This window comes from Acanthopagrus latus, chromosome 17, assembly GCF_904848185.1.
Source record: "Acanthopagrus latus isolate v.2019 chromosome 17, fAcaLat1.1, whole genome shotgun sequence".
Lineage (NCBI taxonomy): Eukaryota > Metazoa > Chordata > Actinopteri > Spariformes > Sparidae > Acanthopagrus > Acanthopagrus latus.
The window spans coordinates 19,336,395-19,359,551 of record NC_051055.1 but is presented as its reverse complement, the minus strand read 5'-3'; the positions used below and the strand labels follow the sequence as shown (position 1 = coordinate 19,359,551).

The following is a 23,157-nucleotide window of genomic DNA, read 5'->3' as shown; positions in this document are numbered from 1 at the left end:
TCAGACAGAGGCATTTTCAACAGTCCAATAAAACACAAAAACTCATTTTGTACAGTCGATCTTTTATTCGTATCAGATTGTATGGAAAACAAAACAGACACTAGTTCTTGTAGCCACGGCTGGCTCTGCGACCGCGAGCCCTCTCAAACTTCCTGCCCTTGGAGCGGATGTAGGGCCTAGAAGAGAAAGAGTAATTTAGTATAAGATGATGGCACGTAACATATTGACATAATGGACAAATACTTGAAGCTTTATTTGTTCTCTCTACCTGAGCCCTCATTACCAAAAATGGTCATGGTTAAAAAACAAAACATCTCTCCCTCTTGAGTGACGATTACTCATCCTGTGTTTATGTTCTGGAGACGCATTGTTTGTAAATTGCTCATACAATTGCAGCTTAATAGCTGTGGGTTTGTTTTCAAAGCTCTGAAGCAAGCAACAACTCTGGTATGGTATTATGAAGATTTTGACTGAAACTGTTGACAATGAGGTGTTCAGACCCTCTTGAAATCATGATTGTCTCATTAAACAAGTGTGACTGTGGTGTTCATTTGCTTAAAATACAAGATATGACATGTTAGAGTAGGAAAAGCACAGTTGTAAATGATCAAATCAATTGTTGACATCCAGTTAGCTGCTTCAATCTCAAGGCACTGGTATTGTGCTTTCTGGGTCACTACCACAGCTTGAAGTCATTCATGTTAAACACCTGTACTTCTGAGAATTTTAAGTGTCAGCTATGAGAAGACCCATTATCTGCAGCTACATCCACAAATCACATTGTAATTATGTATGACAGAGCTCAATAAACTAAGATCAACACACATAATAAAGATAAATGTGTTTTGGTGAAGAGCCAGAATTTAACAAAAGACCCTGGCAACAGCGTCTTTCCCAACAATAGGACTAACAGGGCCACATTCCTGGTACACTTGAACAATGCATTTGGCTACTACCCGTTACGGACAATTCAGCCAACCAAATGCCGCAAATGATCACATTGACCAGACAAACCTGGCAACTAAACATCTATTTTCCTTTATAAGGGAGACAAAGACGAACTGTTTACATACTTGGTGTGGCTGTGAGGAGTTCCAGGGGCTTTTCCAAAGTGCCTGTACACCTGTCTGCCTTTGCGGGGTCCTGGATGGTGGAGGGAAAGAAAATGTTACAGGTTAAAAGCAGTTCAAAATGTTCCATTATTAGGATCTCAATTCTTTCCTCTCTCCCAATTCATATATTTAATGTCAACATTTCACAATTTGAAATATGAATCCAAGAATTAAAGAGTTATATTTTGGCTCAAATGACACTTTATAAATACCCAAGAGTGGCTAAATGACTGACAATATTCCTTTAATTATAGTTCTGATTAGGTAATTTTAGAGTAATAATTTACAGAACAGTAATATCTTTTAACAAGCATTTTCCTTTGTGATTTTTAATTTACCTGTCTTTTTTAAATGGGTAATAAACTGCAATATGACCACTTTGTTTTTGGCCTCATTAAATGATATAGGCAGACTGTACAGAATACAACGGAACCATTGTACTGATAGTTGACAACACAATGGTTCAAAGACGGCCTGATACAGACACTGGTCACCAATTCCTCACAATGATGGGGGACTGATTCACTGAAAACCATCAAAACATAATTTCTTTGCAAAACTACCAAGCTCAAACACTTGATGCCAATATAACATAATTTTTAAACTTTACATTAAAGTCTGTCACAAAAGCATTACTACAGATGCATTTGGGTCTCAGCCTGACAAATTATTAGCACTCAACAAAGAAACAAATTGAGGTCAGCAGAGCTTACACATGACAGAAACATCTGAATATCTACTGATAAACAATCAGGCCCTGACTACACATCAAATCTGCTTTGCTTACTGAAACAGCATTATCTATGGCTTTGCAACAGACCAAATTCCCTCACAAGAGCAAAAATCTACTCCACTCAGCAACATAGTCTGGTGTGCATTACCATGTGGTAGTCTTGTTAAAGCAACTACAACCTGCCAGTGTATAATTCAGAAAATCATGTGAATATGAATCTACATGTTTGGTTACCTGACAACAGCACGGTGCCCTGTCCTTTAGGAGCAGCCAAAGCCAGCTGGTCAAAGGTCATGACCTGACCGCCTGCCTTCAGGATCCTGTGGCGGGCACCATCGGTAACTCTCAGGGCGCAGATCTGTGGGACAACAAAAAGATGATGAGGACCATCTCAGAGAATGCCAACAGTAGTGTTGCGAGAGAATCCTTTATGGACTGAATTATAGCTTTAAGGGAAACACCAACCATTCGAAAAAAGAGACAGGTTACCTTGAGTTTGGGAAGATCCTGAATCCTCACATCATCAGTGACGGTTCCCACAACAACAGCAGTTCTGTTCTCACGGCCGGGCATCTTCATCTTACGGATCTGGTTGCAATGGAAGCAAAGTCAGACATTCAGCTTACATAATCACATGTCTGAACAACTTAAAAGGGTCATACATAATCAAAATTAAACTGGTATCATAACAAGGTCTGGTTGGTAAATGGGCAAAATCATGCAAGGTAAGGGCAATTATTGGCTGAACTGCATGAATAGGGCTGCACAATATGATACAAAAATAAAACAAATTTTAAGAATGTAACCTGTTTCAAAAATAGTGGGATGTAATTCTTCTGTCTCAGTCTGTTTCAAAGAAACATTTACCACATCTGGAGGACAAGAGCCATATGCTAGGGCACTTTGCAGTACGTCAAAATGCTGTTTTGTAATTGGTAATTTTTTTTTTTAAATTACACCTATGGTTTGGATATTACACATGCTCATATTGCAATTTCCATAATATTTTGATCACCTATGCTGCCCGAGAGAATTGCATGATGCCTACAACATTTTCATGAGAGCTCAGAGCCAAATGGGAATAGACACTGACCAAGATTCTATCTACATTTGTTGACCTATATCCCACTTCATCACACAATTCAGGGCCATTAGAAAGCAGAAAAGCCGAATAAAAACAACCAGAGATCCAGCAGTTCCAATGATCTCACTACCCACACCTCATATGAGGATAACTAGAGATACTATTTGATACCACCAACCTCCTCTGATTTTAATTATGTACACCTGACTGCACACAACTCACTACATCCATTTTATGCAAGATCACATGAGGCCAGGGATGCTGTGGCACTTAAACATGTGCCCACTGTGAGTGAGTGAATGTAAAAAGATGGAATTAGTGATACTGTTTTTAATTCTAGTCTAATCAGGTCTAGTGGATCGAACTGGTGCAACCGCTACAATCTGTCAAAATCTTACACCGCCAAATCACACATGCAATGAAATAAATGCACTTTGTCAAAAATGCTTTTCACTCGCAGAAAGCAAAATGCTCTATATTCCGACTGGCTAAGACAGTACACCTATCCAAGTACAAAAATTCTCAGTGTTGGGCAGGATGAGACACAACTGAGACTTACCAGACGGGAGATGGAGATGGGGGGCCTGTTGGTTCTGCTCATGAAGAGCCTCCTCAGGACGACCTTGTTGAAGGGAGCATTGGAGCGGCGGGCCAAGAACCTGTACAACTGTAAAAACCAGACAGATTGCGAACAAAGAAGAACATTACACATGATGCAACTCTGTCATGGTAAAAACATGTCTATCATCACAGATTTGCCTATTCAAGGCTTAGATGAATTACTGTACTACTGCTGCTGTCATGCCAATAAATCGAGCATTAAAATGTGACTTACCTTGACCAGGAGCCTCAGATAGATATCCTGGCTTTTTGGTTCTTTCCTGTGCACCTTACGGTCCTTGTTGTGCCTGATGTCGACTCCCTTGAAAAGTACACAGAAGAACATTAGTACAACAACTTTATACAGTAACAAGCAGCACCTGTACACTTGACATTAAAGCGTCCTGCATAACAGCAATAACACCCGTCACGGCCAGGTTACATTAAACAGCTTATATTTGAGTCTACCACTGCCAAACCACAAGTATGGGCAGCATTTAAAACAATTGTCTAATAGTTGTGTCTCTTGCGTTAACTTATACAGCCCTGCTTGTAATTTTAGGGCAGGCCGGTTCACACGTTGACACTCCACAGCTAACATGGGCTACACAGCTAACGAGTTTACAGCTTAGCGTATGGCTGAGCTTTACGATTTCTAACGTGTTAACTTTCAAGAAATGTGCATTATAGTTTTAACATAACATTCCGCATTCTGTCCACTTTCTAGGCTCGTTTCTAGCCCACATGAGGGCTGGAAGTGGCTGCCTGTGCGGACCCGGTTCGCCATCAAAGAGGTTAAGCTAATACGAGTTAAATGGTCAAATAACACGAAATAATGACAGGACCTCAACATAAACGATGCCAAGAACGACTTATGATTGCCATTAAAAACATGGGATTCTTTAATTGAGAGGATGACCGTGGATAGTCAGGCTATAGTATTTTAAAATTTCAACTAGCGACACCTACCATCTTGGACTCAGAGCGAAAAGGGAAAAGGAAGAACCCAGGTCTCGCGATAAACTGTGCGCTGAAATCTCGGGTCTCTGATTGGTTGAAGGGTAAGCGCTTCCTGTTGTGACCAAAATCAAAACATGTGGTGGTCCATGAGGCTGCCTCTAGTGGCAGAAACGACAAGAGAGCCAGGATGATCCTTAGTTCACATGTCACTCCGTTTATTACTTATTTAAAGGGTAATTTCGGTTACTTAAGTGTGTCAAAACGATGGTGCACAGAGTCGGACCCTGTTCAAGGCTGACAAATACAGTGGCTTTACAGCTGTCAATTCATTTATTTAATGTCTACAAAAAATAGAACTCTGGGGAGGGTTCTCCTTTAAAAAAGTTGGAATCAGAATCTGAATTCAGCCCCCCATCCTGTACCAATAGTTTTCACACTGTCCCCGATAAATTGTTGCAATAAATTACATTTTATAGTACAAAGAATTAACAGTCTAGTCAATAATAGATATTAACAGTCTAGTCAATAATAGATAGACAATGCAGGTGAGATATTCCCACAACGGTCATTTGTATTTAATAAAAGGAGTTATTTACATGATTATATATTTTGAACGAACAAACAAATGAAATGTACAGACCCAGAAAAAAACAGACAAAAAAGCCTTTTACTTTTATTAACTAAAAAAACAACTTCAACAGTTATTCCAGTATTTGATGCAACAACACAGTGTTGCAGAACCATTGTTCTCTGAGGTCACGGTTGTAACACCACCGTCATCAGCAGGAGTGAACTCATGCAGAGTTGTATTATTCAATACAATTCAATACAATTCAGTTTGTCAGTCTTGTGTGATTCTCCCTTATTTCCTCAGTAAATGTATTGACTCTGCAAACGAACTCTGCCCTTAAAAATCAGCCTCAACTGTTGTCATTGTGAGTTGTAAACAAAATAACAGTAGTCATTGTCACAATGTATTTGTAGTACATCGCTGTTTAGTCCCTTGTAATTCATCTTTAATGAAAAACAAAAACAAAAACAAACAATCAATATAAAAGCAGAAGAAAAGAAAGAAACTGATTAGTCCAAAAACTTGCATCATGAAGCCAAAGATCTTAAGTTTATTCGAGTTTCTGGTCCTGCTGCTGTCTGAGGTGACAAAGGTAGATTGTGAACGTCAGTGCGATTCCTCCCAGAAACACTGTCCGAGCCACAGGGGGGACCAGGGCAAAGTTCACTGCCTGAGATGGCGAAAGTGATGAAAAGACAATAACAAGTGAATCCGATGAGCAGACAGAAATTGACCAGTGATGGGATTAATAATGAAAGAATATCTCACCTGCATTGTGGACCAATACACCACTCCAGTCTACAGAGAGTAACAGAGGATAGAGTTATACACACATAGACAGACAAGAAGATTTATTTTAAGACATATGATAATCACAGTGTAACGGCAGCAGCCTTTGACTGACTGTGTACCTTGTAAGATGTCCAGAATTTCTGTCGCCAGTCCTCAAGTGGGTCATCTTTGTTTTCTAGTAAACTTAAACCTACAAAGTAGAGGCAGCTGTGAAATGCTTATTGTTATCAAAAAATGTTTTGATAATCAGCAACTAAATCAGCACACCAATGTCATGTCCTCAGACTTAGCAGGTTTTATGACTCAAAGAGTTTACATGTTACATTTACTCAGACACATCTTTCACTAGCTGGGTAAACTGAACACAACTGAAAATAACTGTACAAGTAAGATAATGGCATACATAAAGTGAAACATTTAGAATTTAAAACAAATTATACTCTTGATTGATTAATCTTGCTAAAATCTTTTAAGGGGATGGACTAATATGGACTGTTTTCTATCTTATGCTGACTGTACATTTGATTTAAGTCATATTCAATCCATCTTTGTGAAACCTTTTCTTAGAATTACCCAGAAATTGATCAGGAAACTGTAGACATATAAAATGAAGTTCTACCAAAGTGTTTTATCTAATTCTATAATTATATGAGTGCAGAATTTAGGGGATCATAAATGAAATCCTTTTGTGAACAATAGGATTCAAGATAATAAAAGCACCACAACAGACACCAGATTTTATCACTTACACAGAGCCACACATAGCTATAAAAAAATAAGCACAACCAATGATTCAAATAGGCTTTGTAACGCACTCACCAATATAAAAGGCACTGATGGTGAGTGGAGCTGCAATCAGTTGATCCACCACAACCTTCCCTGTCACTGCCTTTACTCCACCTCCCGGCAGCATCCTCTCCAGCCACCTGAGCCAGTGGTAGTTGAAGTTGGCATGGAAGCAGAAGCCGACAGTCGCCACTCGTGCAGTCTGACACCAGTCGATGCCAGCTGGGTCCTCGGATCCTGCAGTGTGTTTCCCTCCCAGCACACTCTGCTGTATGAGGTCAGCAGAGGCGAACAGCGTTGTGTATCCCAGGACGTTACTGATGTACGGATGAGCCTTGAACGCAGCCCAGGCCCGGTTCATGGTGAGAAATCTGAGCAGAGAGAGGACCAAAGCTGAATTCATTTATTATAAAGACACTGGGTACGACTGATTTACATTATGAGGGGGGATTTCAGATACTTCAAAAAGATGTTAAAGGAAAATAAACACATTTTAAACACTGTATCTTGAAACATCCTACAGTAAGATATGGCTTTTTTCCAAGAGGTACTCAAACCTACCTTTTAGTGAAGCTCTTCTCACCCTCTCCTTCAATTTCCAAAAATCAACAAGACACCAGCTCTTTCCTGATTGGTTCTGTTGGGTGAGGAGCAGCTCAGACGGCTCTGCAAGCGAGGGAGGTTTTCTTCTCCCCAGGTCAAAGTTCTGTGAACGTGTGATAAGACCTTTATCAGCCGGCTCGAGAGGAATCTGAGAAAACACCACCTGTGAGGAATGTTAAAGAAGCCACACATACAGCAAAGATCTGCAGAACACAATAGAAAAGCACAAAAAACAAATGAGCCTCTCGTACCTCGTCACTTGAGTAGTTGTTGACAACAGAAAATGTCACTCACCGCAGATTTTTCTCATTTGCTGAAGTGTTGCAGTTGAGACCACAGCAGGAAGTTAGCCGTGCAGCTCTCCAGTCAAAAGCACATGTGGTGTCACTATAAATAGAGGCCACTCCCGCAGAAAGGCGTCCTTGCTTTGAGGAACATCGACAAGACAACTTCTCACTTTATTAGAGTAAAAAACAGAAGACAGCTGGTTGCTTTGGGATAAAGTGTCACCATTTTACACGAAGAACAGCAGAAGTGTGTAACTGCTTTCTCAAGGATGAATGGAAATGACTAAAACCTCTGGATGTACTGTAGGTTTTTTAAGAAGATATTTTATTACAGTTCATTTAAAGGGCTTGTGCATGTAGCATGTTATTAATGGCAGAAACAACAGTATCTAGGTAAAATGTCTTTAAGCAGATAGTTGAAATTGGTTCAAAGAGACATGTTGATGGCTTAGATGGAGAAATAAATGAAGTAAGCTGGTGAAGGCTGATGGGAGAAAATCAGATATATATCTGGATTTAGAGCTGTTTCCAAGGTTCAGGGTTTCAGTTGGTGGTTGATTTTGTCTCTAACAAATAGGACTTTATCATTAAACTAGCCCATAAAGTTGTTACTACTGAGTGTTGTAGGAATACAAGCCTCAGCAGAGCTACAAGATGTGTGTATCACAACTTAGTACTGCTTACTCACAGATCGCACTTCAGCGAAATGTAACTCAGTTCCCCAAACACTCTGGATTCACAGCAGACACGACATGTTGGAGGCTCTCTGGTGACCTGGAGGCAAACTATAATCATGCTTCTTGGAGTTGCACTAAACTAAAGCTATTCTGCGGAAATGTAAAATGCAACCAGAGAGATATTATGTGGAATTTCATTACAAACATCTGTGATGTACTGATGTCATGTACTTACAGGTCAGATTGAGGAGGAAATACAAAGAAGAGACACACCCAGGGCCGTAACTACCATTGAGGACACCGAGGTCATGTCCTCTGTATTTTTTTCTCAGTGGAAAAAAAAAGAAGGCGATAACTGCCGACAAATAGTAAATTCATCTACAAGCACAAAATTTGGCACAGATGTAGCTGAGGGAATACTGAAATGATTTAGCCAGGGCGCCCGAGCCAGTGGTCCCTGAGACCAAGATTGCGGCCAAATCCAATATGGCTGCCACCTGAAAGGGATTCAGCCATAGCTTTTGAGCCAGATGAGATACAGATACCAACTTGACGTCTATTTGACCTTTTCTGACCACAGGAAACCCATTTGAACTTACATTTTTGACTGGGTAGATCAGGACCCCCCAAATTCCCTAAATTCAATATGGCCACTGTCCGAAAAAGGGTTTTGGCTACAAATATTTAACCAAACTCACTACGAATGAGGATGTGGTGTCTCTTTTATGTTTATTGACCACAGGAAGTCCATTGGCATATTTATATTTATGCTTGTGTAAGTCTGGAACCTGCATTCTTTTCAAGACTGTGGTTGAAAATTATTTTTTACCACAATTTTCAAGGTTATTCTCAATTTTAATAAATCCTCAAAAACACCCACTGACACCCTTTGTGAGGACTTTGCAGACCTCTTCAGAAGTAAAATCAATGAAATCAGATCGAGTCTTTTACCTCAACAGATTTTAAATGTTGACACATCTAGATCATTGATACATAAAAAGAAAAACTTGAAGCCAGTAACACCCTGTGTGTTAAGTCATCAACAGCTCGTACCTTGACCTCTGAGGGTAAGGAGAGTAACATCATAATGTCCAAAACTCTCCACTAACATCACCCACACTAACCAATCTGTTGCTTCCTCCAGTCAGTGGAGGACGACAGACTCTAATGAGAGGACAGAGAGAGGAAGATGACGTGAAGAATTATACACATGAGCTTCAAACCCAGAACATTACAGAGAAATAGCTCCAGACCGCTGGGGCCGACAGCACACTGTGGTTATGTTTATATTAGATATTTTAAACCATTAAAACTTTGTAATCTCATGTGAAAAGTTAAAGCAAAATGACAGAAACATGTTACATCAAGTAAATTCAACCTGCACTCATCTTTCAATAAGTTAATTATTGTGCAGTGCTCAAAGGACACAACAAGATGTTTTATATGAGGAGTAATCAACTTGGCAAGTGGATGACATTTTGTTTGTGAGATTTTTAGTGTTCATAACTTAGTAAGTAATGACCACATTAACTCAGCTTCCTCTGACTGTGCTATTTTAACAACACCCTGTTTGGGCAGAGTTGTCACACCTTCTTATCCGAAGTCGATCACTATGAGAGGATATTTCAGGCTGCTCAGTTTGAGATTGGCATGTTTGCTGCTGAATAAAGTAGAGAGGTTTGTCTGGAAGGAGGAGACATGGAGGCTGTGATTGGACTGTTGCTGAAGCTGCTGGGAGTCTCTCATGGTGAGATGTAGAACTTTAACGTTTCTAATGAAAGCTGCTTTATTTTGTTCACACTCAAATGCCATATGTATTAATGATTGTCTGAGTTATAAAGCTAATGCTGAATCTGAATCTCAATCACAGTGACATCATGCCGTTACACCAGAGCTATGATTTCTTTGACATGTAAAGGTTCTTCTAAGATGTTTTTTTCTGTTATACATTTGTTCATTTCTTTACTGAACAACAACATTTTTTGCAGTTGTGAGACTGAATGAATTTTAAAAAGTATAGTTCATCTTCAGATGTGTTGCAGGTCAATCACTGATCCACAAGTTACGCATAAATGAATTAAATGTAATTAAATATGTTTTTATCAGCTTTGATCTTTGATTAACTGCCAAAGATCTGTGATAGTGAAACAACATGAAAGATTTCTCTAGTGTGAGTACTATTTATGTATGACTGGAAATTCAAGTTGTTATTTTCCACTTCTTTATCCTCTTCTTTTTTATTTATCTATTCATTTTCATTTTTCACTGAAATTGAAATACAAATAGCAGATAAGTGCGGAAGCCGAGAAGGGCCATGGATTTTTCTTCTTTTATTATGCACTGTTATATAGAGATAACAACTTATTATGTCGTTATCTCGATATGACAAAGGTTATGTTATTATATTGTTATTTCAAAGGTTATATTATTATTTATTAATGTGGAAGCTGTTCATGGCAGCTCTTGTAGATTGATATCAAGACAAACAAATTATTAATTAACAGCCAGTTGCTAGGGGGGATAAAATAACCTTTGTCATATCGAGATAACGACATAAAATGTCATGATAACAAATTAATTGATAACGTGTTCGTCTTGATTTCAACCAACAAGAGTTTCCACGAACGGCTTCCGTAGCCACTGACTGAGCCTACCAGTAAGTTACACTTTACATTAGTTTGTATATTTGACAGGAGCCTGAAGGGAAAGTATGAGTATCTTTCACCTGTACTTTACCAGGAGGATCAAACATGGTTGATATATCGGCAGAGTAGTGATGGTCACTGTTCATTTCTCTAGAACGAGAGCAGCCAGGAGCTGAAAGTGTGGGCAGAGGAACAGGCTGCTGAGGACGAGTTGGACGACGGTTTCCTAAACCGCATTCTGATTTCCTATAATCAAGTTTTGTGGACTGACAGTTTGTATGTTTACAAGTTAGAAGCCAAAATGTTGAATAGTTGTCATCAAATCCTAGTTTGATGGCAGGATATTGCTGTGTTCAGTCAGTGAATGCTGGAGGGACAGCGTAACATCATGCTTCCGTGTTTTCACTTTGTTAATACACGACTCGAACAGAAGATAAAACGATAACCCTGCACTTTGTTTTCAGTCTCCGCGCTGGTAGAGAGCCGCTCCAGCCTAGACACTCAGTAAAAAAGGGGCAGTTTGAAGATTTGACCTTTGGGCAATTGGAATTAGAAGCAAAAATAAATAATAGTTAAAAAAAAAAGATAAAACTGTTTGATTTTATTTTCCTCTCAGTCTTTGTGAAAAGGACTGCCTCTATTCACCCACCTGCTGCCATAGATATGTAAAATTCTGTATTTGGAAGGTGAGCTATTGAATTGCAAAGGTCAATTAAAGCCACTAGCAACCATCTTAGCTCTTCTCTCCGAGAATGTGATAATGAGGGCCAGAGTTTAAGCTGATCAATTAAGGGCTTGTTAACTGCCTCAACCGGTGCGTTTGTGTCTGGCAGTATTTAACAAGCCGCCTTTAGTGCCACAAACAATGGAGACGTGTGCCCACACCTCCACGAGCCGTTGACTTATCACATAATTGCCTCTTTCTTTTCAGAGCCTCTCATCGTGTCTCACTTCCTCAACCCTCTATGAATTTGTCAAGTTGGGTTTCATTCATACTGCCAGGGAAAGAGGGAATTTGGGCATTTGCATTGAACACTTGTGTCACTTGACTTAATTTGCTGCGCGCACACACACACACACACACACACACACACACACACACACACACACACACACACATAAAGGAACAATTGATGTACCACACCTCTCTCTCCCTGTGAAGCAACCCGCCTCTGTCAAACTGAGTCCTCACTGCAGTCTGCAGGAAGATTCAAGAGGACACACAGCATCCTGAGGAGGAACAAGGTAAACATATATATATATTTTTTTACTGAGCTTAACAAAACCCAGTTCTCATATCATTTACTTAAAGGTGCACTATGTAAGTTTTTTTTAGCCTGTCCTCATCTGAGAAATAATAATAAAAAAAAAAAATACAGGTGAATGTTATCAAATACAAATGTAAACATATGGCTTTAAAGTGCATCTTAAGCTCATGTTAGTCCGTCTTCTTTTTGCACAGGCTTGTAAAAGAAACCTTACCTTTCCTTTACCTTTTCATCAGTGTAGCAATACTGCAATATGATAGAACAGCATTTCAAACGGAAGCAAATATACGAGTATGTATGAGCAGTAAAATGTACTTAAAATATAAAAAAGGTCTGCCACACTGTATATATTTATATGTATAACAACACACACATTACTTTTTAACAAACTATATTTTAACACTATGCAACTATCTGGTGCAATTATATTTATAGTTTTTCATAGTTTTTAAATAAATTGCTGCACTCTTATTACTCTTATTCACACTTTTTTTCTATTATTCTATTCTATTTTAATTTTATTTCTCATCAGATAAGGCTCTGATTTGTTTTCCCCTATATGCATAAACAAACTAACTAAACAGATTCTCTTTGTTTTTGAGACTGAAAAAACACATTACCCTTAAAGGACAACACAATTTCAAACTGTTAATCTTTGTTTATATTTGGCGGACCTTGCCATGTTTGTACCTTTGTATTTGTTTGTATCATTATCCCATTAATATTGTAAATATTGAAATTCTCAGTTTGAATTCCTTTTCTAAAACTACACACTGCCCCTTTAATCCATCACTGAGTCACTGTCTGTCCCGCTACTGCAGACTTTTGAGTTGCTTTAATGTGTGAATGTCTCCAGTGATGGATCATCGAAGCCTTGTCTTATCTTAGTGGTATTATATTATTAGGTCTGTAGTTTTGCCATTAAAGTAGCATTTTATGTTGCACCTTATTTAGGTGAAGCCAATGTTAATGTATATATTGTATATGATATATTGTACTGTAGATTTAGTGCAATATTCACCTCTGAACTGTGAAGTATAAAGTAGGAAGAAGCTGTACTAATGTTAAGTACCTGAGTAAATCTATTTTGTCCATGTCATCAAGAAGTAACAACTGTTTAACAGAGCGCAGTTGTATCTTGACGTTTAAAATGTATGATAAACGTTATTGAGGTTGACAATTTGGAAGGAAATAATTCTTGAGTATTCTCCTCACATGTTAAATATCTCCTCCAGCCCTGTTTAAAGATACAGAACACTGTATTTTGACGAGTAATGTGTGTTTCTAATGTGGTTTTACAACCAAAAGGTTATTTCATCTCGTTAAACTCCTTAAAGGTCAAGATCTACTTCTCCTTCCTGAAAATGTCCTGAATCTATGATTACAGAACTGAGCGTAATTTTGAACAACACTCTCTCTCTCTCAGCCATGCGGCCATCCATCTCTGTGACTCTTGAGCCCGGGTTGGAGCGAGGTGTCCCTTGGGGTCGTGACCTCTACACCTTTGTGACCTCAGCAGCAGGTCACATGATGAGGACACTTCAGAAGCCTCGCAAGAACCGACCGTCCAAACGACAGGTCAACCATCGGCGCTTCCTGCACAACATGATTCAGAGGTGGGCCGGCTTTCCGTCTTCAAACAGTGTTCTGGGGACCTTATTTTCCCCTGAGAACTCTGTGTTTATTCAGTCATGTGAAAAAAAATTTAACTTTGTGTCATAACTTCATGAATGTAGCAAATATTAAAAAGTTTGAATTTCTCCTCCAAATCTAAAAAAAATGCCCCTTTAATGTGCAGATATGAGAGCGTTATAAATCTTTTCATTCAACTCTCAGTACGAATGTGGATAAGCAATTTCCCCAAAATGTTGAACTACTCCTTTAAGGCTACACATGTTTATAAAAAAGCTGGGCCTGTCTTGCAGCATTTTGGAAACTATTGTTCTGTATTTCATCTTAATCCGACAGAAAGTTCGCTGACATAGAAGCAGCAAACCACCGGCTGGCATCCGCTCTTTATTTTAAGGAGGAGGGAAAAAACGGGACCACTCTGGCGTCAGAGGTGCCTGAGACACCTGACCGCTCAGGTAGCCCCCCTCCAGGTGAATATCTACAAGATCCTGATAAATGCAGCGGTCACACGGTTGCAGATGGCATCTCCAAGTCGAACTGTGACGTCTCTCTTGGCTCTCATGAGGCTGAGATCAGTGAAAATGGGGAGCTGGACTCGGGACATCTTTGGAAACAACACCCCAGATCACAGCCCCCCAACCGAAGCAAAGGTGGGCAGAATAAAGGGAGTAGAAATCCCAAACTGGTTGAAGCCATGTCTATGAGCTCCCCTTCAAATAATCACCATGAGGCAGAGCTCTTTCCTACCGAGTCTCGTGATGATCAGAGTCCATTAAAGTCAGCAAACAGCCTCTCCAACGACTCTCAAACAGCTCAACAGGAGTCTGGTTTCATCCACAATGTGGACACGTCCCCCGTTTTCTCTCCACAGCTCTCGCCGCTGTCTCTTGACTCTTGCGACTTCAGGGACACCTCAACCTGCACAGACGTCCAGAGGAACATTGCTGACATCTCAGAGGCTCAGTGGACGGATATCTTGGACTTTTTCAGTGTTGGCACCATGGAATTAGGAAGCTGTGTGGACGTGGAAGCCTATTTTGAAAGTATCTGTGCATGTCAGGGGGAGGCCGGGCAGGAAGCCGCCGCTGAGGTGGAGAGTCTGCACTGCGAGGCAGGAGAGTGCAGATACGATTATGGATACAGCTGTCACGCAGATCAGGGTCTGACCATTAACCACTTCCTGAGACAAAACGAAGACGCTCCAGAGACACAGTTGAACAGCTTTAAGCCGCCTGGCATCATCAACCAGCTCCAAACATCAGTCGGCCTCCACTGCGACGCCTCTGAGCTGCAGACATACCCGCGGGAGGAAAGTTCCTGTATGCTGGTTAACAACCAAAACTTTAGACCGTTCGAGGGCGTCGCTCAGTCATTCTCTGCCCCGCTTCTTATTCCCGAGCATCGTCCCATACCAACCCCGCCACACGAGGACGACTGGCTGTTCACCGACATCTTGAAGGACAGGAAGTCACTTGACTTTTGAAGGAGTAGTGGAGAGAGGCGCAGCATCTCTTCTTCGCTGAGGTGGTTAAACAGAACTATGATGTGTCCTTTGGATTTCTTGCTCCTTATTTGAATGTCTGAACGTCTTGATTTGAGTGCAGTTACAAATCTGTGGTTTTGACAGCCTGAACTCTGCAGGAGCTTTTCAGGATGTGCTCTACAAGTCCACAACTCTGGTTAAATCTTGGAGCGGTCAATTTGCAAGTGCTGTGAAAATGGAGAAGGAACCAAGCAACCAGGAGAAACATATCGTACATTTGTGTGTCTTTCAGTGTGCTTCGAAGCTGACAGGCTCTTGAATTTCTAATGTCAAACATCTTTGATTCATCAAAGTGACTTGATGAGTTTGATCCATGTTTTTCTCTGTTTCACTTCACACCCAAACCTTTTCTTTTCCTGACAGGTCTAATAACCACGAGGCTTTCAGACACCCACAGTAGCTCTGAGCTCTTATTTAAATGGAGGCGCACTGAAAGGATATGCAAATATAACTGTAATTAGTCTTCGCTTGTCTTCTTGGGTTTTCTTCCCACAAAAAGAATTGTGACTTGTGGAAAAAAAGGATATAAACTGAACTACACCCACAAGTCTTTTAATTTGCTCGAGATTTAACCGCAAATTCAAGATCAAGGACTGTTTTTATCTTCGACGATGTACCAGTCTCAATCTGAGTATCGATTACAGTGATATTAATGCCTGAGTATAATATGTTAATGCTTAAAGTAATGATAAATGTTCATAATGCCAATAAATTGTGTTGACGAATGCCGTTATAATGTTAAAAACTCTTCTTTTATAATGTGTGTGTGTTTTGTCAGTATCAGTGATGGAGAAAGTATAAAATATTCCCTAAAAGTGGCAATACTGCGGTCTAAAAACATTCCATTACAAGTCATGCATTGAAAATGTTGCTTCAAATACAGAAACATTATTAGAATACACTTAAAGTATCAAGTAAAAGTACTTATAATGCAGAACAACACACTACACAAGACAGTATGCTATTGGGGTATTATATAGAAATACTCAAGCACAGTACAAGTGTCTCAAACTCCAGTACAGTACTTTATGAAAGTACTTAGTTCCTTAGTATGTGTGCATGCCCAGCTTGTGATCCCAAAGAAACACACAGAAACACAAAGATCAAAACCAACGACATATATTAAAGGTAACCCCAGTCAGATGTTTTATAATCACAGCGTCATTACCAAAAAAAAAAAAAAAGGCTAAAACATTAAAACACATTTGTCCAAAATGTTTCAAGTTGCACAGTAGCCATAAACGAACACACAGAGAAAAATAACACCTCAGAGAAGCACCAGCCTCATCTCTTGCTACAGACGAACAGACCTCATCTGTTCTCGTTCCAGCGGTCCGAGCCACGCGTCTTCAGATTTGGGTCTATCAAGGCGCCAACCTAGTCGCCACGTTTAAGCGCTGATACGACATTCTGAGATTACGACATTTAAGTTCAGAGTGACGGACTGTATCGTGGTGACACGTGATGTCAGCTCATTTGGCTTAATGCTGTCGGCCTCTTTGAGATATATTACAACTCGTCAGAAGGGACGTTAACGTGCCGACACTGTCCAGCTGTGTTTACCTCCACTGGTCATGTGTAAAGTGCAGCATTTACACAACATCTTTAAAAAAAACAAAGCGTCAAACAAATCCTTTGCATATTGCTAAGATAAAAGAATTATACATAGAGAAAATAAAAAATAAAACCCTTTAATAGGGCGTTAAATATATGTCGTCAGTAGTCAAACTCTGTCTTGACCCAACTGGTTCGATATTTCTTCACCTGAATCATGGTGAACCTGGCATGGTGGAAGTGAAAGCTTAACAAGTCTGAAGATATGGATACACATGGGACGTACTGTAGTCATAATCAACACATTTGTTCTTATTTTGTCCGTGCAGGTCTTGACTTTGCATTGTTTGACTAAACTTCATAATAATAAGAGGAGGGAGCAGTGATGACAACCCTGTTTACCGAAAACTACTAGACTGGTCATTAACAGTAAACAATAATGTGAGATTATATATATATATATATATATATATATATATATATATATATATATATATATATATATATATATATATATATATATATATATATATATATATATATATATATATATATATATATATATATATAAACCCAGGATAAAAAGAAAACATTCAGAAATTCCACAAACAATCTTAATCTTTCTTTAGTTCCAATTGAAAGTTAAAGCGCCCAGTGACATTCTTAATCATTTAAAGGAATATTTCCTAATTTTGGGATATAACCCAATATAACCCCATTTGCTTTTGTTGCCAAAGAGTTACGCAAGAATATTGAAAGCACTCCCATGCCGGTACAATAAATATCAAGCTACAGCCAGAGGACTTTTAGCTTAGCTTAGCACGAAGATTGGAAACGGGGAAACTGTTTACTACCAGTGACTCTGATCTCTCCAGTTAACATGTCATGACCATTGTACAGAACCAGGCTAGCTTTCCCCCTTATTTCCAGTCTTTATGCTAAGCTAGGCTATCCAGCTGCTGGCTGTAGCTTCATTTTTACCATACAGACAGTAAGGTGTTACTTATCTTTTCATCTTACTCTTGACAAAAAAAAAGTAAATACATTTATTTTCAAGACTGTGAAACTATTCCTTTAAAACATCTATTTGTGTGTATGTCAAAACCTCGACATCACATAGACTTCTTGGACAGCCTTAAAGCTACGACAGGCAAACAGGTGCTGAAGTTAACAAAATACGAAACATGCTGAGGAACATGGAGATGTTTCACCTCAGACAAAACATCTTTAAAATCAGGTTTGACAAAAACATCATCTCACAGCAGGGTCATCAAGCTTCTTGTGTCTGGTTGACACCACACTCGTACTTTATGTCATTTAGAGTTGATAGCCAGGGTAAAAAAAAATCTACTTTTTCTTCAACTTGCATCATAAAAATTCATTCCTCAGTGCTTCCATCATCATTTTTTAAACTAATACTACTAGAATCTGAAAATGCTTTGAGTCTCGTGCTCAGTTATTCTACAATCTTCTACACAGGAACTGCGAGCAGGGAGTTTATTCTACTACGAACAACTCCAGTAGAGTCACCGGATGATAGTAGAATACCTAACCAGCATCTACTCCTGTCATCTACTCTATTCTACTGCTACTCTACGTTTACTACAATTTTAAGTCCCTTTTTCTCATCCATACGCCCACCATTTGGTTAAACACAAAAAAAGCTTTGTTTGATCAATAATTTACACACTTAATCAGTAAAAACCAAAATTACAATGTACAAGATGCCTGTCAACATAAAATGTGATGTGTTCATCGGTTGAAAACGAGAAAAAGAAAAGAAAATTGTCACCATTCGTTCGGCTTTGGATAAAAAGATCAGTGAATGCAGCTGTCGGCAGGTTGTTTCTAGTCATGTTGCTGTAATAGACGCTTAAACTCAAACCAGTTAAACCATCAGAAAGGACTTCCATGCAAATTCAACTCTGAGATCTGATAGTGTGACGCCGACTGAAACTGAAAAGTCTGACTCATCGGGGCCAGCAGGAGCAGAAATAATCCGACCGACATGCTTCCCCCTACAAGACGGAGTCGTACAGAAAATAACCAGCGATCAGTAACTTAAGTTCACATTGGATATAAATGATACAAATTTCAGAAGCAATATGTTAAAACTTTAGTTAAAGAAACTATCTAATAGCTAATACCTACTGCTTTGTCTAACAACATACTGTTCCTAATCTACAGAAAAAGGATTTATCACCTAAAACAACTGCTTTCATCGTCAGATGTTTGTTTTTCTTTTGACAAATTATACGAAAATGAGATCAATATATTGTACAACTATGATCAACCATTTCCAATAAAAGTTGAATTAAATATCGGTTACTAATTGCCATTTCTTTTTCGTTTACTCGCTCTTTTCTCTGTCTCGTTTCTCGTTTGCTGGCTTTCTCTCAGTTTCGCATATGAAATTTTGCACCAAACACTCCTCAACAAGATGGATCCTCTGCTCCGTGTGTGTGCCTGACGTCTCCCATTAACTACTTTATGTAACACGTATACAGATTGTCTTTTCAGAAGTATTTTTACCCTCCAGCAGCCCAGATTGTATTTGATCATCAAAGGGTTAAACATGGCTTACTTTAAAATACCTCCTCGTGTAAAAGACACACCTCGATAATTTCTAATCAATGTACAGCAGCAAGAAATTAGTTGATAATATTTCACTTTCCCACTGGAACTCTGGGAGATGTAATTTAGTTTCTCAGAATTGCACTAAAGAGATGTGATGTAGAAATTTCCAGTCTTTGTTGTTTTATGACACAGTTTGTTACAAAATCTTTGTAAAATCAGATTTGTACACTTTATCTGCTTGTCATTGAGGTTGTTTCATAGTTATAGCGCCTGATGTTTGCATCCTAAATGACTCTGTTTACCTTTATAAACTACAGTGTTATGTACTATGTGCGTGTCACTCCTCCACCCCTGAGTAATCGAGGCTGTGAGAGGCAGATGTGTGTGTGTGTGTGTGTGTGTGTGTGTGTGTGTGTGTAGGTGTGTATTTCATGTGAGTCCATGTGCACGTCACTCTGTGTTATTGACGGTGTAGGGCGGTGGTGGGTCCAGGCTGTGTTCTGAGGAGGGAGTCGGGGTCCCTGGGAGCCCGGAGGAGGGTGTCGGCGAGGCAGGGGGCTCCTCTGAGTCAGAGTTCTCCAACGAGAGGTCGTCGACCAGCGCTCTGCGTCCACGCAACGACAGGGGCAGCGGAGCACGCCTGGGCAAGAAGAGGGAGAGCGTTATAGTGTGACCAACCAGGAATCACTGAGTGTGAAGACTGAGGCAAAGATTTCTGTGGAAAAATATTTAAAATGTTCCCCCCATTTCCCACTTGGTTTAGGAAAAATTCTTTTTGACAATCCAAAGCATGATTTTCAAAAATATAGAAAAAGGAGTAATGATGAGAAAGCTCTTTTTAAACTCGTCCCATTAAGTCCCCAAGATACTATCAGTGGAAGGAAAGGCCTCATCCTTTAAACTTTTACTCTTCCATTTAAGCAAACTGTAAATTCAATCAGTCACATACTTGAATGTTTTAAGAAGGTTTTTCTCTCTAAAGATGTTAGTAGTTGGTACTTTATAGTCATAAGAAATGCCTTAAAACCTGCAGGTTATACTCGGCTTCCTTAAAACCTTTAGGCCGGACTTACTCTAAGAGACGTGCTAGAAACTGACGCGAAGAAACTCACTAAGCCGACAACATACAACCCATAATGCAACGCTGTCTGTCTGACATGGTAGGACACTTTTAAAAAGAATATCTGCTGTTCTGAAAAGGTGAGTATCTGGCAAGGCCTTTCGTCAATTCAGCAGCCAGCTAGGCTAACTGACAGGCTAATGACGCAAGTTAAAAAACACCTCTGTGATAATCAAAATGATCAAACATGCTAAAAACACGATATGCAAAAACAAACAGTAAACTCCTCTAACTACAGTTCACGTCTATAGCTATTTCTTATAATTTAGATTTAGCACTGGAAGCAGAAGGATGAGGATCAATATACGTCACATTACATTATGCAAGTGGAGAAATTCCAGAATTTGTTTTTATAAATTACACAGAAATATTGTCCTGCATTTGGCTCAAAATGGTAGATCAACCAAATAATTGCTTTAAATAAGGTCGCTTCTGATTTCACCATTTATAAAAATTGAAAATTCAGAAATCTTCAGTGAAATTATCCAATACATCTATAAGATCTGTACATGTACCCATCCACACACCAACACACAAAACACATAAATAACAAAAGTACGACACACACAGTGACCTACCAATCAGGGACGCTGAGTGTTGGTATGACGGAGACACATGGACAGTTTGTCAGTGTTAGATGGACAAAACGATGTAACGAAAGAGCAAAGCAAAACAAATTATGCAAAGTTAATGAAGGGGTTGAAAACAAACAAAACAACAATAAATGATGGTCATTCACACAGAAAATGGACACCTGCACACACACACACCAACAGACACACATGTGGCTACCTGAGCTGGCTGCGGAGAGAGGTGATCTCTCTCGTCATGCTCTGCCCGCTGTCGGCGAGCTCCTCCAGCTCCCTCTGCAGCTTCCTCTTCTGGGCGTTGGAGCGAGAGTTCTCCTCCTCCACCTCCTCCAGCTGCCTCTTCAGCTGCTTCAGGCGGACCATTGACTTATCCAGCTAGAGAAGGGAGGGAGGGAGAGGGAGGGGGTAAAGGACAGAGTGCATTGCAGAGGTGGGGGTGAGACGTAAATGGTCGGAGGAAATAGGGGAACAAGAAGAGAAGAGAAGGGGACGGATATATAAAAATAGAAATTAGGCTGTGAGCAGGAGGACTGGAAGGGATCAGGAGTCAGATTAAACCTGGCAGATTATCACAGATGATGTTTTGGGAGGAGAGTCAGTGTCTGTGCTGTGGTTTTGGGATTTATTTTTCAGAGTGGAATGGGCTCTACCTTCCCAATGAACACACAGATGCCATGGTGGGATTAGGATTAGGCTGGATTGAGCCGGATAAATCACTCATTTTAGAATGATTTTTCAACACTGTCTTTGTGCCCTGGGGCACAATTAGAGCAGCAAGCTTAGCTGACCCGACCCCCATGAAATGATTATTCATTGCTCCGTCCTTGGCCAAACTATTCTGTGTATCTTCTTGTGGCTCACCTTCGCTCATAAATTGCTCATTTTCTTACCTGTTCTCTGTACTGGTCTGCGTGTCGTCTCTCGTCCTCTGCCTGCATCATCACCTCCTTCAGTTTCTTCTCTGTCTTCCTCACCAGCTTGTTGGCAATGGCTCGTTCCCTGAGAGGTGAAAAGTTCATCATAAGACACCCGTTGCACCAAGCAATACAAGACATCGATCAAGGTAAGACATCTTCTAGTTTGTGTTTTAAGGGTGTTCTGCTCAAAATACAAATCTGCATCACTTATTTTGTACCCTGCAAGTACTTCGATACAAGTACTTGATTTACAGGTACTTTGTGACTAATAAAATTTACTGAGAGAGAAAGTTTCATATAGTAATTTACCTTGCCACTCACCATTTTGTTTTGGTTAAATATGAAGTTAAAAAAAATCTTTACTTTAGGTTGATACATGTATTTCTTTCAGATGTATTTTGTGTACTAATGCGCGTGTGTCTCTCACTGTCTCTCCTGCTCCAGCTGCTCCTCCATGGACTCTATCTTGGCCTCCAGGGCGGCGACGCTGAGCCTGTGTTTGCCCCTCACCGCTCCCTCCATCTCTCCCAGTCGGGTCTTCAGCTCCTTGTTCTGCCTCTCCAGCTGCTCCCTGGCTGCCTCCGCCTTCTGCGCCAGAGTCCTCTCTCCCTGCAGCTGCACGGTCAGAGTCTCCACCTGGACCACGAGCAGAGCAGCAGTCATGATGTGAGCTTCACGCATGTGTGTAATGTGTGTGCGCCTGTGTGTGTGTGTGTGCAGGTACATCTACCATACCTGTAGAGCCATCTTCCTTTGTCTCTCCGCTACCAGTTCAGAGTTACTCTGCTCCTCCTCCAGCTCCTCCTCCAGCTGACTGACCCGTGCCTCTAACCTCCTCTTCTCTTCATACAGAGCATTCCTGAACAAAACCGCAATGTTAGTAACAGCCCACATAACAATGCAAGGATTAGCGTAGTACATCTTACGGAAACTGATACTTACTTTCCAGAGCTGCTGTTGACCATCTCATCAGCCATCTCGTCTCTTTCCTGCTGAGCCTGTCTCCTCTGCCTCTCTGACATAGAAAGCTCCTGCACAGATGAATGTACAGGGGGTTAAAAGTCACCAACCTTTAAAAGTATTACATATTTAATAGCAGAGTACAC

At 40.0% G+C, this 23,157-nt stretch overlaps 4 protein-coding genes across 12 annotated transcripts in view; 1 reads left to right on the top strand and 3 right to left on the bottom strand.

The window, feature by feature from the left end:
• Nucleotides 1-42: 42 nt before the first annotated feature.
• On the bottom strand, nt 43-4,677 carry rpl18 (ribosomal protein L18). The gene is made up of 7 exons (XM_037073442.1): nt 4,499-4,677; nt 3,765-3,851; nt 3,489-3,596; nt 2,335-2,433; nt 2,080-2,203; nt 1,074-1,143; nt 43-176 (listed from the first exon to the last, which is right to left on the bottom strand). The coding sequence occupies exons 1-7, from the start codon at nt 4,499-4,501 to the stop codon at nt 101-103; spliced, it is 567 nt and encodes a 188-aa protein (XP_036929337.1). The 5' UTR covers nt 4,502-4,677; the 3' UTR covers nt 43-100.
• A 371-nt stretch (nt 4,678-5,048) lies between these two features.
• On the bottom strand, nt 5,049-7,663 carry si:ch211-120k19.1 (uncharacterized protein LOC563199 homolog). 5 transcript variants are annotated; one of them, XM_037073440.1, is made up of 6 exons: nt 7,536-7,663; nt 7,200-7,344; nt 6,672-7,009; nt 5,972-6,042; nt 5,829-5,858; nt 5,049-5,730 (listed from the first exon to the last, which is right to left on the bottom strand). In XM_037073440.1, exons 3-6 carry the CDS (start codon nt 6,997-6,999, stop codon nt 5,611-5,613), a joined length of 549 nt encoding a protein of 182 aa, XP_036929335.1. In that variant the 5' UTR covers nt 7,000-7,009; nt 7,200-7,344; nt 7,536-7,663; the 3' UTR covers nt 5,049-5,610. The 5 variants fall into 5 exon arrangements, with proteins under 5 accessions (XP_036929335.1, XP_036929333.1, XP_036929331.1 ...); XM_037073438.1 differs by having other exon boundaries at nt 7,200-7,404; nt 7,536-7,626; XM_037073436.1 differs by having other exon boundaries at nt 7,200-7,444; nt 7,536-7,625.
• A 2,222-nt stretch (nt 7,664-9,885) lies between these two features.
• LOC119005639 lies at nt 9,886-17,351 on the top strand. The gene is made up of 4 exons (XM_037073434.1): nt 9,886-9,952; nt 12,013-12,095; nt 13,545-13,734; nt 14,087-17,351. Exons 3-4 carry the CDS (start codon nt 13,547-13,549, stop codon nt 15,231-15,233), a joined length of 1,335 nt encoding a protein of 444 aa, XP_036929329.1. The 5' UTR covers nt 9,886-9,952; nt 12,013-12,095; nt 13,545-13,546; the 3' UTR covers nt 15,234-17,351.
• A 2,225-nt stretch (nt 17,352-19,576) lies between these two features.
• The window catches only part of myh14 (myosin, heavy chain 14, non-muscle), a 30,884-nt gene continuing 27,303 nt past the window's right edge, over nt 19,577-23,157 (bottom strand). For 4 of the 5 annotated variants that reach the window (XM_037073416.1, XM_037073417.1, XM_037073419.1 and 1 more), the window contains 7 exons: nt 22,994-23,082; nt 22,787-22,910; nt 22,479-22,687; nt 22,025-22,133; nt 21,337-21,509; nt 21,123-21,134; nt 19,577-20,064 (listed from right to left, as the gene is read on the bottom strand). In XM_037073416.1, coding sequence (XP_036929311.1) covers nt 19,875-20,064; nt 21,123-21,134; nt 21,337-21,509; nt 22,025-22,133; nt 22,479-22,687; nt 22,787-22,910; nt 22,994-23,082 — 906 coding nt within the window. In that variant the 3' untranslated portion in view covers nt 19,577-19,874. The remainder of the gene's footprint in view (nt 20,065-21,122; nt 21,135-21,336; nt 21,510-22,024; nt 22,134-22,478; nt 22,688-22,786; nt 22,911-22,993; nt 23,083-23,157) is intronic. The other variant, XM_037073418.1, reaches the window with a different exon arrangement.

Excerpts from the sequence above, each read along its gene's own strand:
- si:ch211-120k19.1 (XM_037073440.1), bottom strand. The coding sequence starts at position 6,999 with ATGAACCGGGCCTGGGCTGCGTTCAAGGCTCATCCGTACATCAGTAAC. Across the intron at positions 5,859-5,971 it reads AATTCTGGACATCTTACAAG|ACTGGAGTGGTGTATTGGTC; the intron begins GTACACAGTCAG and ends TACTCTCTGTAG. Across the intron at positions 5,731-5,828 it reads TGTATTGGTCCACAATGCAG|GCAGTGAACTTTGCCCTGGT; the intron begins GTGAGATATTCT and ends TCGCCATCTCAG.
- rpl18 (XM_037073442.1), bottom strand. Across the intron at positions 2,434-3,488 it reads CCATCTCCATCTCCCGTCTG|ATCCGTAAGATGAAGATGCC; the intron begins GTAAGTCTCAGT and ends CATTGCAACCAG. Across the intron at positions 1,144-2,079 it reads GGGCACCGTGCTGTTGTCAG|GACCCCGCAAAGGCAGACAG; the intron begins GTAACCAAACAT and ends TCCACCATCCAG.
- LOC119005639 (XM_037073434.1), top strand. The coding sequence starts at position 13,547 with ATGCGGCCATCCATCTCTGTGACTCTTGAGCCCGGGTTGGAGCGAGGT. Across the intron at positions 13,735-14,086 it reads CTGCACAACATGATTCAGAG|AAAGTTCGCTGACATAGAAG; the intron begins GTGGGCCGGCTT and ends TTAATCCGACAG.